Consider the following 20,046-nt stretch of genomic DNA (forward strand, 5'->3'; position numbering starts at 1 on the left):
ATAGAATTCCTCTGTACTTGAAATATTAATTTATACGTGGTTATATTAACGAAAATTCCTAATTATTTTCCATAATAACCATATAAAATTAATATACAGGGTATAGCACAGGTGTATGTAGCGCGCCGCGTAAGCCTACTGTTACGGTCATGTTTTATTAAACGAAATAGGAATGTGTATAGCATTTAATAACAATGCACAGATTACTTAAAGAGTAGAGGTTTTACAAAAAAAGGAAATATGATTTTGTATACTGTAATTTCTGCTTATTTCACATAAGTATTTTATGCGTAAGCGGGGAGAGTTTACTATTAAGACACTCCGTTTCCTATTTTCCATTGGAATAGAAACTCAACGGTACAATTTCTGTTTTCGGAGCGAGGGAATAAAAATAACTTTTTCTTCCCCGTGGAAAACGACCCTATAACCATCGCATATAGCCAGGACGGCCTCATATTCATGATAAATGTAATAAAATTTTTGTGCGCGTACCTGCCAATAATGCGAAAAAGGGAAAGATCTAAATAGTCTATATGTGCAAGCACTTCCGCGGGTGAAACGCTAGTTATTTTAATAAAAGCTCTCAAGCTCTCATATATAGTTCAACTAATTACCGGCATCGGGTAGTCTACATACAATAATAGATGAAGTATATAGGGCAGGGGTATTTAGATTTTGTTTGGTTAGCATTAATAGATTTTACAATGTTTATGTTCGGTTTTCGCGGTTTTTTACGGTATTTCTTAAAGGTTGTTAAAAATGTTCTGTAATAAATTGAATATTATAAGAGTAAATATGTGTAGAGAAGGATTTTTATTTTATTTCATGGAAAAAAAGTAATTTTGATAGAGCATAGAGAATTGAATAAATAGAATAGATGTTGAACTAGACAAAGTTGTTAATCTATATTTATTACTAAAATCAGGTTCCACATTTACTACACCTTCGTAATGAAATCGGGAATCAAACCTGTTTCCACTAAAATAACATTATAAGTTTATAACCAACAAGGTTACGCCTACACAGTGTAACTGTATAGAGATGCTTTAAATACATAATATATAATTATGTCGGCTTAAATTATAATTCAAACGATTATTTTAGAGCCGACAAATTCCTTTTTATGCGTTAGTTCATTTGACTTTAGTTATAATTCGTTCCATTTACTTAATATTAAAAACTTGAATTTGTTTGGTAGAACAAATTCCGCTGATCTCAGGAACTACTAGTTCAAATTAAAAAACACTTTCTGTATGGTAAATAGTAAGTTATCGAGAAAGTGATAGTCCATTTAAGGCTATAGGATATATAATACTTATTGTTTCGATATAACCCACAGTATCAGTGGTCAGAGTTACCTCGTGCTCTTAAAAGATGTCAAGTGTTATATACTATACTTGGTTATTTCCATTTGTCAAAGGGAGAAATCGCAGGTGAAAACTAGTTTTTTATATTGAGTAATTCCGCCACTCGACACAGAGTGTCTTACCACTGGGTAGTGGATACTACTACTACTACCACTATCTTCATCCTTCCTCAACATTGCGTATTGGGTTTCGGAATTAAACGCCGAGATTATTAATTAGTTAAAAAGCACAGTGTTGTGTTATTAGTTATTAAAATTATAAATGAAATCACAGAATGATTTTTAATAGAAACCTTGTCAATAGAGTGTGAAAGTTGGAAAAAACATAATAAATCATTTTATATGCCCACTGTCGGCTTTCTACTTTCATTTGAACATATTTATTTGATAAAGTAATACATTTTGCTGCTATAGTCTTCGTTAACTTCACGCTCTATCCCGCATTTCGAAGGGTAGCAAAGGGAACTAAGTGTTAAGAGAAACACTCGTTTCCCACTCACCGGCCAATTTTTTAGACATTACTTGTTTAGTGACAGAACTCAACACTCATGTTTATCTTGCCAGATTAGATGAAAGAGATTCCTTATCTCGATTGAGGATCGAATTCACAACCGTCGCGAATATAGACAAATGCCCAAATGCGCATTTATGGACTACTACTGTCAATATAGTGATTTTTAAGCATAGTGATTAATGATTCGAATCTAAAATAGAGAAAATGACATTTTTAGCTCTGTACATACAGCAGGATAAGCAGAAGAGAAATAGAAAATTTTAAATTCCCCGAGTGATAATCAAAGTCACAACCATCGCTTTCCTGCTGCACCAGGACAGCCTCTATCTATTCAATACTATTATTCTAAAACTTATTACTTACTATTACTTTGAGCGAAGAAAGCAAAAAGTAGAGTTGGGATACTTCGTTTTCAAAAGTATTTATATTAATTAATTTCCTGTACTAAATATCTGACAGGAACTAATCATTAATAAACATCTGCGCGGAAATTTACAATAAATCTCGTCGCTCTTCGTAGGCTAGTCGTAGGTACATCACTATTTACAAACGCTAGTAGGTAATATTATTAGATGATATTTAGACGTTGCCAAAATCATTTTGTGACCCAAATGTTATAGCAATGATAATAGAACATGTAAAATCCCTAATTTTCAACGTTGTCAAATCTTTGTCTGCCCAGGTCCTGTTACTTTGTCAGTGTATCCCACGGACAGCAGGATAAGCAGAGGGAACCTGGGAACCTAGTGTTAAGACACTCCGTTCCCTATTAAGACATTTGCGTTCCATGCTTCAATTATAGAGTTAGATGTTTTTTTGTATAAGTACTCAAATACTAATGTGATAAAACTGAAGAGTTTGTTTGGCTGAACGCACTAATATTAATAGATACTACCGGTTGGAATTAAAAATATATATTTGGATTGGATTGTCCATTTATCGATTATATATATTATTACGTTAATTGCTAAGATAAATCTCATTAAGCCTTGCGGTCAAGGTTACCTAGGGCAATTATAGTGTCTCATAAACAACTCTTAGTTATTTTCGTTTGACCAATAGGGTAAAGCCGCAGGCTACTATTATATATATTATAATAGTATTTGCATATTTCTTGTAACTTTATTAATGTTATTAAACATAAATATAATTGAAGATACCCAATTTTGTTTTGATGTTAACTTTCATATGGTAATCAAACCTACAACTACTTCACCACATTGATTTTACTAAAAATAACTTACCCAATAAACTTAAACTGGCTATCCAGCTGGCCTGCTGGTTGCTGACCGTGAACGCCGCGTTATGCAGCCTCGCTTCCTGCATGGACGCTATTGCTGGAGACATGTACCCCTTGCTCATACCCGCTGCGAAGGTGCCTAGAGATACTGCCAGGGCTGCTAATATCTGCAGAAAAGTTATAATGGTTAATGATATATATTTGCATAAACAAATAGGAGACCTTGGTTGATCTTCGAAAACAGAATATTGGTGATACTGGAGGAAAGTATAACTTTTTTAACTACAATCTCAACACCGCGTTTTATCGTTATTAAGAGAGCGAGGAATTGAAAAAATCATTATCCTCAGTGGGAATCAAACCCACAACCCTCCCATTGACAGTCACACCTTGTATTTATTATTTATTAATTATATTAAGTAATCCCTTAAAACTGTCAAACCCATCAAATATTTATCTCGACACCTGGCACCTGGCGCCTGGCGCCTGGCACGGTACATGCAGCTATAGTAACGTACGTAAGGGGCGTACGTTCCAAGTCCTAAGCGGGAAATCGATCAATGTTTCAACCGATATAGCCTTGTAAGTGCGATAATGGAGGCTAGTGATGCGACAGATTATTAATGTCTTTTGAAATTATAATATTGAAATTAAATTGTTAGTTGTTATTTATGTGAAAGGATTTAATTTTATTTGAGTCTATGTTATATTACTTATGCACATATAGGCACTGCGACAGTGTCTGGCTGTAGACGCGATGGTTTTGAGTTCGATTCCCACTCGATAAATAAGCAAAAAGACTGCGTTGGCTCAATTCGTTTCCTCACTCAATACCTACGCAACATCTCGAAAATTGGCAGCAAATGGCAAACGGACTGGCTTAAGAGAAAATTTCGCTCGGCCTAACAATTAGGAAATGCAGGATGCATCGAGTAGCTAAAAAACAATATAGAAAAAAACATATAGGTACCTATTTATAATGTATTAAATAACAGTAATTTTAGACTACTTTGGTATGCATGAAATGCTATGAAAGCGTCAAAATGCAATAATATAAGTTACATTGCATTCATTTCAGTATTACGGTACTTAATTCATTGCGTAGATATTTTATATTAAAAATCAATTTCATGCTTTTTCCCGCATAATAGGGTCAGTAGAGGGAGACTAGGAATCTTCTATAATGACCCTCTATACTTACTGTTCCGCCCAATTTTTGAGATAATTTATTAAAATTTGGAACACAACGCTTCACTCTCTTCCAGTGCGGAAAATATAAATTAAAATAAGTATAATCATCTTCCTAGTGAAGACCGAACGGACAACTATTGCGTTTCACCTATCACACTGCACCACAATCGCCTTCAAAATAAAATATTTCAATATATAAATATACGATAACATAACGCGAGCATAAAACACTTCATACTACTACGTACTACGTTTATTAAAAAAATTTTAAATGGGGAACAAAGTGGTGTAGTTTATTTGCACAATTTAAGGGATTACTGATTCGAATTGAAAGAATATTTGGTTTTGGATAGTCCAGTCTTCAAAGAAGCCTTTTTCAGTTAATCGTTTTGATTTAACCTGCTGGACCTGCGGACAGAGGTAGCTTTCGGACTTAGAATGTGTCGTGTGTAGGCGGGTCGTTACAGCTAAAAGCTAGTATGAATATAATCATTTTTTCAGTGGGAATCAAATTCACATTCATCGATAGAAAAAAGCGATTTCTCAAAAACAATTTCGCTTATAGTTAAATCGATTTCATTTAACACAAATCGATATTCAATATCAAATCGTTGTACAATCCCGGAAGCATCACATCACTAATCACTTTATCTCGGTACTTTGAGGGAGCAACGACCGACACACTGCCTCACATAGAAATGGTATATACATTTGCTGCGATTCATTTTGAAAATGAACCTCAATACAAGGAATTAGAGCTTAAAATATGTTTGTTTTAAATTTTATCCAAATTAAATGTAGTTTCATAATTCGTGATTATAGAAAAATAAGTGGAAATGATATTATCAGTTAGATTTTTGGTAAAACGGACTTGTATAAAAAGAGTGTAACCCGCATATAGCAGGGCCGGCAGTGGGAACCTAGCGTTGAGACATTCCGTATCACTTTCCGCCCAACTTTCTAACCCAACGCCGCAATTTGTCTTGTTACCTCATTGAGGAAATAAAAACCATTCATTACTCCGTATGGAAATCGAAGCCTTAACAGTAGCGTTCATGCTAAGACGCTATACCGCTGCACTACGACGGCCAATTTATATCTATAAATTATACTCTGGAGGGTAAATCGATGAATCGATTATAATTATAATTTAAAAACGTTATCATAATCGATATCTCTTCTAAACAAATTTTAATCTTAGACAAATCTTGATAGGAATTACGTATTAATTGATGGTACGCTCAGATACCGCTATAGCTTTAAACTTGCTTTATTTATTTTTAATTAATGTCGTTAATCTACTTAATGGTTCATTAAAGTAAGTAACATGTTAAAATATTGTAGGACTTAGGTTCAAACTTGATATTGACAGTTTAATGTAGAATTTGCCTTGTTATAACGTAGTGGTACAGAAACTGGCTGTAAACGTGACGGTTGTACGTTCGATTTCCGATCGGGGAAATGAATTATTTTCATTTCTTTTCTCTAAACACGACATAAAAGATGCGGCGTTGAGTTAGCTGAAATTCCCTTTCCCATTGTGGATTGAAAGCGGGGAAGTTAAAAAATTTAATCCCTCAAGTGGTAGGAAGTGGTAGGAATCAAACCCACAACCACGGTTTACAGTCAAACGATTGTACTGCGCCATAATGGTACAATAAGTTAATTTACTCTTATGATCTATATCAATACTCGTAGTTCTTCTCATTTAATTTTATTAGAGAGTGAAATCACTCGTTTGAACCCATATGAGCGTCATTCAGCTTCTTAATAAGAAAATGTGGTTAATTTCCTTTAAAAATTTCCATAATAAAATGTGGTCTTGGCGCAGTGGAATAGAGTTGACTGTAAACTCGATGATTATGGGTTTTCTCGAAAGTTAGACAGTGGAAGCGAAAAAAAGTGTCTTGACAAAAGGTTCCCTTCGGCGGAAAGTGGGAAACGGAGTGCGGGATACTGCGTGAAGCTGATTTGATTGTTTTAAATTTTAATTTATACAAAGTATGATACTTACTTGTCGTCTATAGCCCTGCCTCCCGTCTTCACCTCTCATCATCATAATTCTCGTCTCCGGCGTAATGTTCGTCATTTTCAAATGCACTTTCTCACTCATATACACTGATTTCTTTGACACTTGTCACAAAACACTTCACTTACACTTGGTAGTTGGTCCAAGTTAGCATGTTATAGGTTCGATTTTTTATCTGTAACAAATAATGAATTTGTATTATAATTATATAAATAAAACATATCATGTGACTGTTTATAACACATGCTTATTTGTATATTTCAAATCAAAAAAATAATAAGATAATATTTAAGTAAGTGGCCAAGTGCGAGTAGAATTCGCCTGCAGAAATCTACATGTTTGTTTAATTTTAAATAGTTTAGGAATAAAGTGACTATAACTAACCGACGGACAGACAGACTGACATGGGGAATTTATAAGAATTATATATTTTTCCATTCGCCTAGACAACCCTAAAAATCATAAAATATCTCTAAATTGATAATAACAATGGATCTTATATGTAGAAAGAATAAAAATAAAGTTAAAAATAATCACATTCAATTTGTAGCTAAAATATAAATATAAACTATTATATAATTTTGTTTTGTTATGGAGGTCGCATCTAATTATTATTACTAAAATAAAAGGAACATTTAGTAATAATAAAAATGATGAACAGCGCATTGTTATTCCTATTTATATAACCACAAAAGCAATTTAAAATAATATGAAATAATACAATTTAAGGGTACACGTGAAGCTATGACGCTGATTGTAAGCGAAAAAATTTCTGGGAAAAATTCCCAATTGTGGAAATCAATTATTTTCATTTCCCTGTCCTGTCAACAGGCAATAACTGGAACTGCAACAAACTTCGAAAAGTAAGAAATGGAGAAACTTGACTCTAGGTGTTTTGTGTTTTATTTTATTATCTTTTCGTTCACAAAAAACTATTTTTAATTAATTTTAAACGTTTACCATTAACTATGTGTTCTCATGTAGTACACGTGCTGCGGCGTCTCGACAACCAGATAGAGCACAATTAAGCGAAAATGAAAAAAAGCGGAGTGTCTTGACTGTATATTGTCACTGCCTACAATATTATGCGTGGTAACGCGTGAAACTCAAAAAAAAACGAAATAACTTACCACTAATAAAGTATCAAGCTAGCACTTTAATTTCCCAAAGACTTTCCAATAAAAATACAATATATCTATCAAGGGAGTTGACCAACCAATCAATTGTAGTGTCGGTAGTCAAGTGATCTCCATCTACTAACAACCTTAGAACAATGTACGGACAGACAAAAGAGCACGTCAGCGATGACGTCATCACATTAGTGTCTGTCAAAATAGTGTAAAAACACTATTGTTTTACAATTTCATAGTTTTTCTTTTATGTTTATTAGTTTGTTTGTTTGGAGTTTTGTTAACAAGTGTATTTAATTAGTAATTGGTATAATTTAGAATAACTCTCTTTTCCTTCTCTCTTTTTCGGTGTATTCACGGTGCTGAGGATGTATTGCGCATATAGCAAAGTAGGCCGAGGGAGTTTACTGATCTCAACGCCGAGCTTTGTCTTGTTCCTAGAGTTAGGAAATGAAAAATAATTTATTTTTCCATTTGAGAATCTAAGTCATAGCCGTCGTCTAAGTCATAGTGCTCGTACGTAACTACCGTCCGCGATCACTAGTTATTTTTATTTCACTTTCTTAATAAAACAAAACTGCGCCATTATTTGGACACTTGTGTGTCCAGGACTAAATACAATGTCAAACTAAATAAATATAGAAAAGAAAATTGAAAGAATTTGAATTCGTGAACGGAGAGGAATAAATATGCAATATGAATGTTTTTGTATGTTTGTAACTTTTTAAAATTATTATGCAACGAGAGATATTTTAATTGGTATAAAATAATAACATTTTAGAAAAACAAGTAATTAACAAATTTGAACAGCGTGTCTACGAGTATGTTAAAGGAGTTAACGTTTTTTTTTATATGTATCTATAGACTGTATGTATCCTAACGCGGAGTTGAGTTTTGCACCTTACACGCGGCTGGCGGTGGTTGGAGAACAGAATATATAGGTTCCCTCTGTATACCATCTTATATTATGCGGGATTCTTTCTCTCTTTCGTGCTCTCTCTTTCCTTCTCCTAAAGTAACAAAAACACTTGTTATGTTACTTTAATCCATTCTCACGATATTTTTCAATACATGTTTTGGAACACGTTCGCAGAAGGTAATTAAGCTATCGCTTTTCGTATTCAAAAGGAAGATTACTTACTAATTACCATGAAATATAGAACTTTTCTTATAAAAACAACCTGTTTTTTTTTGTATTAAAATTTGGTTTTAAAAAAAAAATTAAAACAAATGTTATTTTGGCTAAAACTTATTTGTGTATTAAAAAGTTGTCAATTTTTCTATTAAAAACAAAAATCATATTTACCGGAAATGACTAATATTTTTTTGTATAGATTCAGGCAGTTCCCCGTATATATTGCGTGTTGAGTGGCGGAACTCAGCACTTTATCTTATTACCACAGTGAGACAATGTAAATAATTAATTTTTCCAAGTGAAAATCGAACCCACAACCATCGCGTTTTCAGTGAAATGTTGTCCAACCTAAAGTATTAAAATTGTTTTACATACATTTCCTGTTTCCTTACAATAAATTCTTGTAGCACGTCAACGAAACGGATAAACTATATCAAACGGAACATTTGTTTCAGTTAGACTTTGAATATAATTATAAACAACTATTTTCATCTCATAGAGCAGTAGTGACGCACTTTGCTGAGTTTGTAGTACACTGTATAATATAAGATATATACGATATAGTATTAGTGTTACTAGCTACGCAGTCACTCGGAAGATGTATAACACAATTTTTTATTATTTTTTTTATTTTATATTATTTGCCAAAGCTCAGCAATGACTCTAAATTAATAGGGATTTTATGAAGTGGACTTCGGTTTTTTGTTTAAGGGGGAGGGCAGAGGATGCCTAGTGTTAAAATGCTCTTAACCTATAACAAAAATGAAAGCTGTAAGATAAGCTCAGTACCTTATAGTAGGTTTATAAAATATTGTTAGCTTAGATATTTTTTCCCGCTCCCGTAGGAATATTGGGAAATGCAACCCCCATACAAGAAAATTAAAAATTTCAACCCTCGAGGAGTAACGGTAGAGCTTTATGTATTCATTAAAGTATATCTCCCACTGCAACATAATCTTACGTACAAAGACCTCAAACAAATTCAGGCCAATGGTACTCGATTATTTTAAATCGTACAACACACCACTACACACCACTACACACCACTACACACCACTACACACCACTATTATATTTAATTCTTATTACAATACAAACTTCTGTGGTCTACTGTACAGAGGCTGTCGTGGTGCAATGAGATAGTGTCTGTTGTGAAAAGTGGGAAACGGAGTGCCTTAGCACTAAGTTCCCTCTGGATACCCTGTTTTGTGGGAATCATTGTAAAGCTTTCTTTATATAGGTTCTTTTTTGAAACATTTCCCACATTTATAAGAGACGGCAAAGAAGGGTTAGTGTTAAAACATCCTGTTTTCCACTCTTTTCTTCTATATAAACATTATGTTATGATATAGTACTTAACGGAACTTAGCACCGTGTTTCTAATGTAAACAGGGAATATTTTAAACATAAACATTGTCCATTGACGCAATCAATGACGAAGATATCTGACTGTAGACGCGGTGGTTACTGTTCAATCTCTATTCGCGCTTATAATATTACTTTATAATTCTATACACATATAAATGTATGATCGTAATGCCTTACAATTATTCCAGATAAGATAAAGCGCAGCGTTAAGTTCCGCCACCCAACACGAATTGTATCAAATTCGGTCGGAAATTCGCCTTTTTTAAAGTAATTTGAACACACCTAGACAATCTGTTCGACGTCAAGCATCAACGTATCCCGGATACTCGGTTTACGGAAGTTTTAACAAACACAATGGAAGATATTTTTATATCTAAAACGCTTCTAAATAGATTTTTTTACGAGCGCTGTATTTAGAACGGCTACATAGGAAATACATATTTTTTTATAGGTAAAACCTAAATTGATTTGTAGAGACGTAGGTTGACTTTCGAGAAAACAGTGTGGATAATACTCGAGGACTCCCCGGACATCGAGGAAGAGGCGAAAAAGTTGTGCTTGGGATAAAATAAGAGATTAAAAAAAGGACTTAATCAAAGTTACCATCTAGCTTCTCCTCTCTTCGACATAAGAAATGGGAAATTTGAAATTATTAACATTGATTTTTTCCTGAAAACTATAACAAAGTGGGTCTTCTATGTCCATCACACAATATCCAATGTTTCAAAAATTGGGGGGCACATGGGGAACGGAGTGTCTTAACTCTAGATTCCCTTTATCTACCACGCTAAGCGGGAATGCGTGAAGCTAAAATAAACGAACTTCAGTTTATAAACACCCTTATCCCATACAAAAACAATAAAATTAATTAGAATACGCTTAACAGCTTGTTCCTTTCAACTTAATGACTGCTTCGAGTCTAATCTTCATATATATTGTTTGTATAAAAGTAATAGCTAACGTCTCAATTTTGTTTACTTTTGTTTAATTGGGCAATTATTTTTTATTAAGCTACTATTATTTATTAATAGGTTAAGTATTTAGGTGTGTTGATTCATAATAATTTTCGTATTTTTTACACAAAGCGAATTTTACTTTTAGTGTAGGTATTCTTAGAACTATATCAACTTTGGTACAATTGTTTTTAAACAAAATTTGGTACAATTACTATCTACTATATAACTGCACAGATTAGTAAAAATACAAACAATACATGCCTAAATCAAAATATAACTAATTATTAAAAACATGTAAATTGGGACCGTTAAAGCCAACGGTAACCTTAAACTCGAGGTAATATAGTATTTTCATTTCCCTGCTCTGGTAACAAGACGTAGCGCGGCGTTAAGTTCCGCCACTCAACACGAAATGTCTTAATTAAGACTAAGACCTTTCTTTACGTTTTGGATACAGCATAAGGCTGAAAAAATATATTATACTTAAGAGTTAAACATAATCTAATGGAGACATTAATATAATGTATCAAGAAAGCCAAAAAACTTATGAATTATAACTTTATTATTGCGAGTTTTCAAGAATTCGCATAAAAGTGCAATAAAACGAATTGAATCACATCTTGACTCATAATCTTTGTTTTCTAAATGCATAGCAAATTAATAATTATACCCACCTCTTTTATAACATTGAGATATGCGACACCGTATAGATAAAAAAATGTTGATTAATCTTGTAAAAATGCGAAACTCAACGCCGCGCTTCGTCTTCTTTGTCTTTTCAGGGTCTTTTAAAGCCGGGAAGTAAGTCTTTTAAGGGCGGAAAGTAAGTACATACTACATCGAAATGATAAATGCCGTATAAAATAGTAAAATCCTCAATAAATAATTATTTGATAGAAATAGTTACTGAGATTGCTGCGTTCAACCAAACAAACTATTCTTTACAATATAAGGTATAGTATTTCATTAGTAAGTAAAAAATATCTGTTACTGTAACAACAGTATATCATTAGCCCGTTGGCACTTGGCAGGTAAAGTGAGTGATTCTACTAGTCATATATTATAAATAAATTTCTAATTGTAGGTTGAAGACCTGCACCCAATTTACATTGCAATATATATTTATTATTGACTTCATTGAAGCCACCGCGGCACAGTTGTACAGCGTCTGACTGTAGAACCAATAGATGTGGGTTCGGTTGCCACATGGGAGAAAAACTATTTTTTCCCTTTTTTAAAGTATTCAGTTCAACTATTTCTCAAATTCTACTGAAAAGCAGAGAACGGGGTATTTTAACATAAGGATATCTAAATATCATCATTATGGAACCCACAATCACAATGGACAAAATGTAATAACAACGTAATTATAATAAATAAGATATTGTATAAATAAAGTTTAGAATACAAGCAAACACAAAGATTCAAGGCTAATACAAGAATACAATCGACATATTTCAAACAAAACACAAATTTTGTTATGAAAATAAACTAACACTGAGAAAGTCGTGTGTCGTGAAAGCTTCACCGTTCTAAATATATTCTCAGCTGGTCCATTATATGTACTCGTAGGTACATACATTATCTGTAACGCGTATCAGTTGACTTCATGGAATCGTTAATGATTCTAGACCACCTAGGTAGGAAAACTATATGAAATTTTTGTTTAGGGAATTTTTAAAAAAGTGGGCATAGCCTAACCAGGGATGGACATCTGGTAGAGAATTTCCAATCTTCTTTCCGCGTCTACTACACTAATTATTAATCTATAAAACTTATCAACATAGTTTACGCATATTTAAATTGATTATTCCAAACTACAAGATATTACCAGACACACATACATCACATTATAATATTTATATGATCATTAAAGGCCTCAGCTCCACCATCTGTTATTAAGGGAAAATAAAAATATCGCATCAGAGCGCCGCACGCCTCGGGCGCTTATTCCGCAGCAAATTACTGTCGTATCGACGTGTTACATCTTTATGAGGTGACTTTTATGATGTGGGATTTAAACAAAATTAAAATATAGAGGTTATGGAGCCGCAGAGATACATTTAACTGTAAACACCTATCGGCTATATAATTGGTCGGAGGTAAACACTGGTTGATCGTAATTATTTTCATTCAATTATTTTCCGGTAATTATTTTCATTATCCAGCCGAGAACACTATTGGCCGAACCACTCAATATTCTAGAGCGTAGTGAGAAGACACTTCCGATTTTATCTTCATTACAATTTCGCAAAAGTCGTAGGATAAAAAAAATGTTATACACAACAAAATACTATATTTCACTTCAAATTAGTGAGAATATATTATTTTCATTTCATAACTCTAAGTTCCGCTATTTAACAAACAGCTCAATGTTGTGATTTCATCTTAATTAGTTTTTATTTTAAATATAAGAGACTTTTTATCGGACGACTACGTCCGATAAAAAGTCTTAAACACTAAAGGTACTATATTTTAATCGCGGCCTCATTACTGGACGATCAGGATGCGATTTGTAATAATGAGACGCGTCGCATCTATATTCTTTAATTTTCTACTATACTAGGCATTTTATTTTGTTCTGCTTATTTAAAAAAAAGTTAAGTGTTAGTATTTTTTATATAATAAAAAAAATATATATAATAAAAAAATACCAATATACGCGGCGTTGAGTTCCACCATTCAGCGGCGGAAAGCGAGCAACAGTGTCTTAGTACTATTTTCCGCCTGCCTGTACTATTTTCAGCTTCACGCTATATCTCGCATTTATATCTAATAATATCGTAAACCTGAAAAAAAATCCCTGAATGAAGATCAATTCCTACCAATGGTATATACGGTTAGACAAAAAAGCCTTGGGCACTTAATTGACTCTTTAGACTATGTTCATTTAATTATTTACATTTACTACATGAGCGAAACCGCAGGTAGCAGCTAGTCTTAATATGAAATCACAGCTTCATCGATATCACGACTCGTTTGAAGTATTATTTGTAAACAAAATTCCGTTACCGTCAAATATTTGTATACAATACGACGCGAGTCGTCTAGAATACAAGTCAATGTATGTTGGAGCCAATTGACTGTGAAACGTCGCTTTGTTCTCTTTGATACAGTAGTATTGTTTTCTGTTTGATTCCCGTGCAAGGCAAAACAAAAAAAAACGTCATTGTGAGGCTATTAATTTTGAATATATGAATATTTTTAAGTAATATAAAATATAACAAATATAAAATGGTATATAAAATAATGTTGATTTTTAATTATTCGATGAGTATAGAAAGTATAAAAAGAAAAAAAGATTAATGTAAAAGAGGGAATATATTTTTTATATCTTTTGCATTCTTGCGTTAATTGACTATGAATTTTATGGGTCCGTTCAATCCCAGTGGAAGGATGAATTATTAGCTTCACTCTGTATCTTGCACAGAGTAGGCAAAGGAAACTTGGGGACCTAGTGTTAAGACACTGCGTTCCTATTAAAAACTAAAAAATGAAAATATTATTATACCATAACCCACAACCTGTCGCGCTCCTTTACCAAGAAAAATATTTTAATCAAAAAAGAAGTGTCAATATACTATAATCATATTAAAGTTACAGCCATATATCTATTAAAACACAGCATCCAATCTCATAATTCTGTCATCAAATTTGAAAATCTTGTTACTTTCATAATTAATTGAGATGATTATATCTCGTTATCGATAGTCAAATACGCGTCGGTGATACTTTCGAAATAATTTAAGTTATAGCATTTTTTAAAACTTTCGTTAATATAATCCAAAGAATTAAAAAGGCCGTAGTTATTATATTAAAGAAAACAAAGCTATTACATGCATTTCCCGCATAACAACGTAATTAATTCCCTACTTTTCGCTGTTTCTTTTGATACCAGTTATGTATTTTTTATTATTATAAGCTTGTTTGAAGCTTATATATTTTTTTAAGTAGAGAGACCTTGTGAAAAGACACAATTTTTTTCTACTAACTACTACCAGAGCGAAGAAATGAAAATAATTAATAACTCCATGTGGGAGTCGAACCTTTACCTGTCGCAGTTACGACGAGTTGCCGCAACGCTACGATGGCCTTAAATAAAAATAGATAAATTATGTATAAGTAAGTATATCTGACGTAATGCCATCTTATCGGCAGCTTCATACAAAATGAGAAGATTAAGATCTAAAACAGCATCATTATAAATACATTAACTCTATAGAATGCTTGTTGGCTTATAGTCAAGGGAAATTATGATTATGTAATGATATTATAATTTGCTTTATATTAAGCTTAAGCTTATTAACTTTGCTTATTTTCTTATATAGGGAATATCGTTAGGCAGAGATGAATATGGGTTCGATTCTCAACAAGGAAATGTGTGGCCGAAAAACAAACGAAATTCTGCTGTCAAAGAAAATTCGACAATAATAAAAATAATAATTTATTTTCTTATATCCAGCAATGGCTTTACAACTTAAATCAAATTTTAAAAAACCCTCCACTTAATACCATACGGTTACTATCTTTCAAATTTTGACGATATACATAGCTCGAAAACAACTAGCACTTGTTAGCAAAGTAGAAGAAGCACCCAAAGAACGATTACCTAGCTGATGGTCTGACGTCAAAGAGATCAACAATTACTGAACGTCTAAAGCAAGCTTAGGATAGAGTCTCAAGGAAGCAGGTCCTCAGCTTCTCTCAGAAATTACCAGAGCAGGCAAGCCTTCAATGAAAAGCCTTCCAAGACCTTCAATGAAATAGGGTAGACAGAGGGAACCTAGTCTTAAAACACTCCTATACCCATTTTCTGCCGAATTTTCGAGACATTTTGTGTTGAGTGGCGGAATTCACTCCTAAGTGTTGAAGGAGCAAGATCACGTTTGCAAATATTATATTACCACGTGCCGTTTAAACTCCCGGATGCGTTGGGAAGAAACGTGAGGGTCTTGATGGGATGATTATTCAATATATATATTGTCTTCTTGGTTTTGTTCGCTGTCCCGTGGAAATAGAGTAGAGGTTGTTGTTTTTATAGTTTCACGCAGTATCCCGCAGGGTAGGAAGAGGGAAATAAGTGTGAAAACACTCCAGTCCCCAAGGATCCCTAATACACGAAACATTGCGTGTTTGGTCACCAGGGGAAAGAAATGAAAATATTTCATTCTATCTAGGGGGAATCGAATCCACAACTGTCGCTTTTACAGTCAGATGTTGTGGCATTGCCCCATGACGGCCTCAACATAACATTATTTTAATATAATATGTTTTTATGTTAAATAATATAAATAAAATTATTATAAAAATGGCAGCTTTATGGAATTTACGACTATTCACTGTGTTTTATAGTTTCTACTTGTTATTTTCCTTATTATAAACTGATAAGGTAAATTATTTTAACTAACATAGTTCATAGGTTTACTTCGCAAGGTCCAAAATATATACCTATTATATACATAGCAATAGGGCACAAGTGTGCGTCTGTAAACGAGACAGGTCGTGGGTTCAATCCCCACTCGAAGAAATGAAATACTTAATGTTTTCCGCCACTCAACTCTTAATGCCTCCTTTCAGCTGAAAGTTTATATTTTTCACATTTCCAAAGTATTATTGCACATTAAGGATACAAACATAACTTTTATACTTTTTAGTAGACGTGTTTATAACTTTCACGTCGCTAGATTTGGACCTGCAATTTGGCAATCTTTCAAGTAATGTATTTTAATCTAAAAATTCTTATCTTGCCTATAAAATAGATAAGAAAATATAGAAAAACAAAGAATGGAATTTTCCTTTTAAACCATATCAGAAATACAAGTATCCGATACACATCATACAATTACGCCGCCCGCCCTGTCATAACGTTCGTTTATACTGATATATTGCGTCTTGCGAGAATTGTATCGCTATGGCATCGAACAATTGCTTTGTTTGTCTACTTTAGACGTTTTCCGTAACAAACGTACAGACTGACAGATTGACATATTGATACAGTTATGTAATAAGTATGTAAGTAATAGTGTAAACACGATAGTTGTGGATTCTAATTCTACTTGGGGGAACGAATTTCCTTTTCTTCGCTCCGGTAACGAGTAGCGAGTTCCACCATTCAAACAACAATGCCTCTAGAACTCGGGGAAAATTAGGCAACAGAAGTGTCTTAACACTAGGTTTCCACGTTCACTCTGCTTACCCTGCTATGTGCGGAATAGAGCGTAAAGCTAAAAAAAGTTGTTATGTACTCGTAAAAAAAAAATATTTTATAATATTTTATTAAATGGAAAAGCACGTGTAAAGTGGGGAACGTAGTATCTCGATAGGAACCTCCGCATACTCTGCTTTATGCGGAATACAAGGTAAAGCTATAATAAGTGGTGTTGAGCTCTGCCATTGAAACACCAATGTCTTAAAATTGAGCAGTGGGGAATAGAGAATCACGACACTAAGCTCAGAAAGAATTTCAACTTTCATCAAAAATGCCGAGGGTTTCCACAGTGAGTGTATACTAGATACATAGAGGTAACTAATATAAAGACACTCCGTACTCAATTTTCAAGATATGTCGTGTTGAGTGCCGTAACTTATTGCTGCGTAAATCTTCTTAGGAGAGTGAAGAAAAGAAAATAATTAATCAGTCCTTCCGCTGTGCCGTAGTGGTAAAATAAGGTCAAAATAATAAAAAATAACCGTTACACCGATATTCGATAGTAAAGGCCAATTCGCACGATATGCCAAAGAAATGCATGTTTATACAGCGTGCGGTCGCAGTGTGACGTTACGCGGTTTACTCTTCCTGCTTTCAGAATGTGCTATAATAAAATTACAGGTTTTCCTTTACTTCTATGTAGACATTCTTTATTTATTGTTAGGTTTTAGATTACACGCGATTTTTTTTGTCTTCACGCTCTTTTCCGCACATAGCAGGATAGGCAGAGGAAACCTGGAAACCTAGTGTTCAGACACTGGCATACTCATAAATACAATTCTGAAGGCATCGCGTTAAGTGGTGAAACTCATTTACAAAACATTGTGTGTTAAAAGGCGGAACTCAACGCCGTAATTTGTCTCACAAAAGTGAAGCAATAAAAACTATTTAAACACAATGATAGCGTAATAAAAAATTTCATTGCCTATAGAAATAAACTGTATATAAGAAGAAAACACTTGTTATCAGATGGTCAGTGCCCTTTCTGTAGTTTGGATAAAATTAGCCTCACAGCACGTTGGAATACATCCAGATATAATTTGATGAGATTTGACTACTTAAATGTTTTACGGACGCGCATATTTTATCTAAATACAATACATTGTTTCGGAACACCGCGCAACACCGCGTTTTGTCTTCGTCCTAAGCGGAGAAATGAAAGTAATTTAAATATGACCACTATCCTGAGTCACGAGTGGAAATCGAATCGAACCTGCAATCATCGCGTTTATAGTCAAACGCTGTAAAGTCAACTCTACAAAATGATTTCTATTCTCTCATTACAGTGACGGATCACTATAGGATCCAAGAGACAAGACACTCCGTTGTTAACTGAACCCTAATAAGACATTTATACTCAAAATCAATATAAAAATTTCATAATCCAATTCAATAAAAACCAATAATATAATTTTATATTAGAATATTATAGTTCCATCATAAAACACCAGGTGTACAAAGTAGGCATCTAACGTTATATAACAATAATGTATGGAAAAAAATATAATTTTCTTTTTATTTCTTATTTCAGCCATAAATCTATTTTTACGAGGCATTCCTATATTGAGTGCAATATGCTATTAAATTCCCACTATAAAACAAACTGAGCTATCGTTATATCACTCTTGGTTTTGTTATCAATGCGAAAGTTCATTTTTGATGTTGTAATACTGTCATTTTTCATTTTTAACTATTTTCAGCTTGTCAAACATATTGATTGAATGTTTAATAGTATACAGCTTTACTGCGTCGTCATTAACTCAATGTAAAGAGAGAAATAAACGAATATTTTTTAATTTTTTCATCAACAAGAAAAAGTCCTGTCTGTTATATAAAACACAAACAGTTTAAAATAAACTATCCTGGATGATCGCTCAGGTAGTTTGAGAGGTCAGCGTTTATCCTTTTATCCTGACATCTAGTATCTATTCTCATATTGTTTCACGTGCGTGTCATTATACTTGTATACATACTTCCCACCATGTGAAAAACAAAAACAAATGTGTCAAGTTCAGTTTTCTAATTAGGCCGTCGCGCGTCGTGTGTGTAAGAGTGTGACTGTAACGCGACGGTTGCGGGTTCGATTCTCACACGAAGAAAAGGAATCGATGAAGGAATTGTTATTTCTATAGGAGGTTCTGTAATTATGGAATTCCGAACGCCAGCTGAGCACAAATTCACTTCGCAATCTGGTATGGAGAATACAGGAAGGAAGTTGTAACAATTTTTGTTGTTGACTATAACCTGCATACAGCAGGGTAATTAGAGTGAAGCTAATGTTAAAGTATCTCCACAAATACCAGCCAATTTTCGAAACATTCAGTTTAACTTAACGCCGCTCTTTCTCAACGAGAACGGGGAAGTCGCCAACAAAAACACAACGCCATACTTTGTCTTCGGTACCAGAGAGAAGAAATGAAAATACTTCATTTATTCTCCTGATTGGAAATGGAACCCACAATCTATCCTTGACGGTCAATACTAACGACTGTAATGAAAAGTTTAATACGATCTAAATAAGACTAATATAGCTCTCATCAGATATCTAACAAAGCCCGAATCCCAAACGACACAAAAAGGGCTTCGCAGAAAGATTTAATGGCGGAGCTTTCTTCTCAGAAACACTTTTTGTTCATAAAGACTTTTTATTCATTATTTTTGAACGTTGAAACATTAGGAAAATTGGGCGAAATTATATGGCAATGTGTATAATAAGTGAGAAACTTTTAATATTTCTATGGTTTTGGTTCGACGCGACGATTCTAGGTTTGATTCCTACTCGAGGGAGAGTATCTTATTCCCTTACCCAACCTTGTGGTTGTAAAAACCAGTAGCATTAACTTCAAGTTTGATAAAAAAAAGAACAATTAATGTATCCCACTTTTATAAACATATGGGCGATGGTAAAG

The 20,046-nt window shown here is 33.5% G+C and overlaps 1 protein-coding gene across 3 annotated transcripts in view; it reads right to left on the bottom strand.

The window, feature by feature from the left end:
• LOC146535068 (facilitated trehalose transporter Tret1-like) overlaps positions 1-20,046 on the bottom strand; it is a 55,970-nt gene that overhangs the window by 12,773 nt on the left and 23,151 nt on the right. For 2 of the 3 annotated variants that reach the window (XM_085191246.1, XM_085191244.1), the window contains 2 exons: positions 6,326-6,515; positions 3,125-3,287 (listed from right to left, as the gene is read on the bottom strand). In XM_085191246.1, coding sequence (XP_085047372.1) covers positions 3,125-3,287; positions 6,326-6,424 — 262 coding nt within the window. In that variant the 5' untranslated portion in view covers positions 6,425-6,515. Of the gene's footprint in view, positions 1-3,124; positions 3,288-6,325; positions 6,516-7,470; positions 7,575-20,046 lie in introns of those variants that run through there. The other variant, XM_085191247.1, reaches the window with a different exon arrangement.

Source organism: Heliconius melpomene, chromosome 10 (genome assembly GCF_056956725.1).
Source record: "Heliconius melpomene rosina isolate 202511_hmr_F chromosome 10, ASM5695672v1, whole genome shotgun sequence".
NCBI lineage: Eukaryota > Metazoa > Arthropoda > Insecta > Lepidoptera > Nymphalidae > Heliconius > Heliconius melpomene.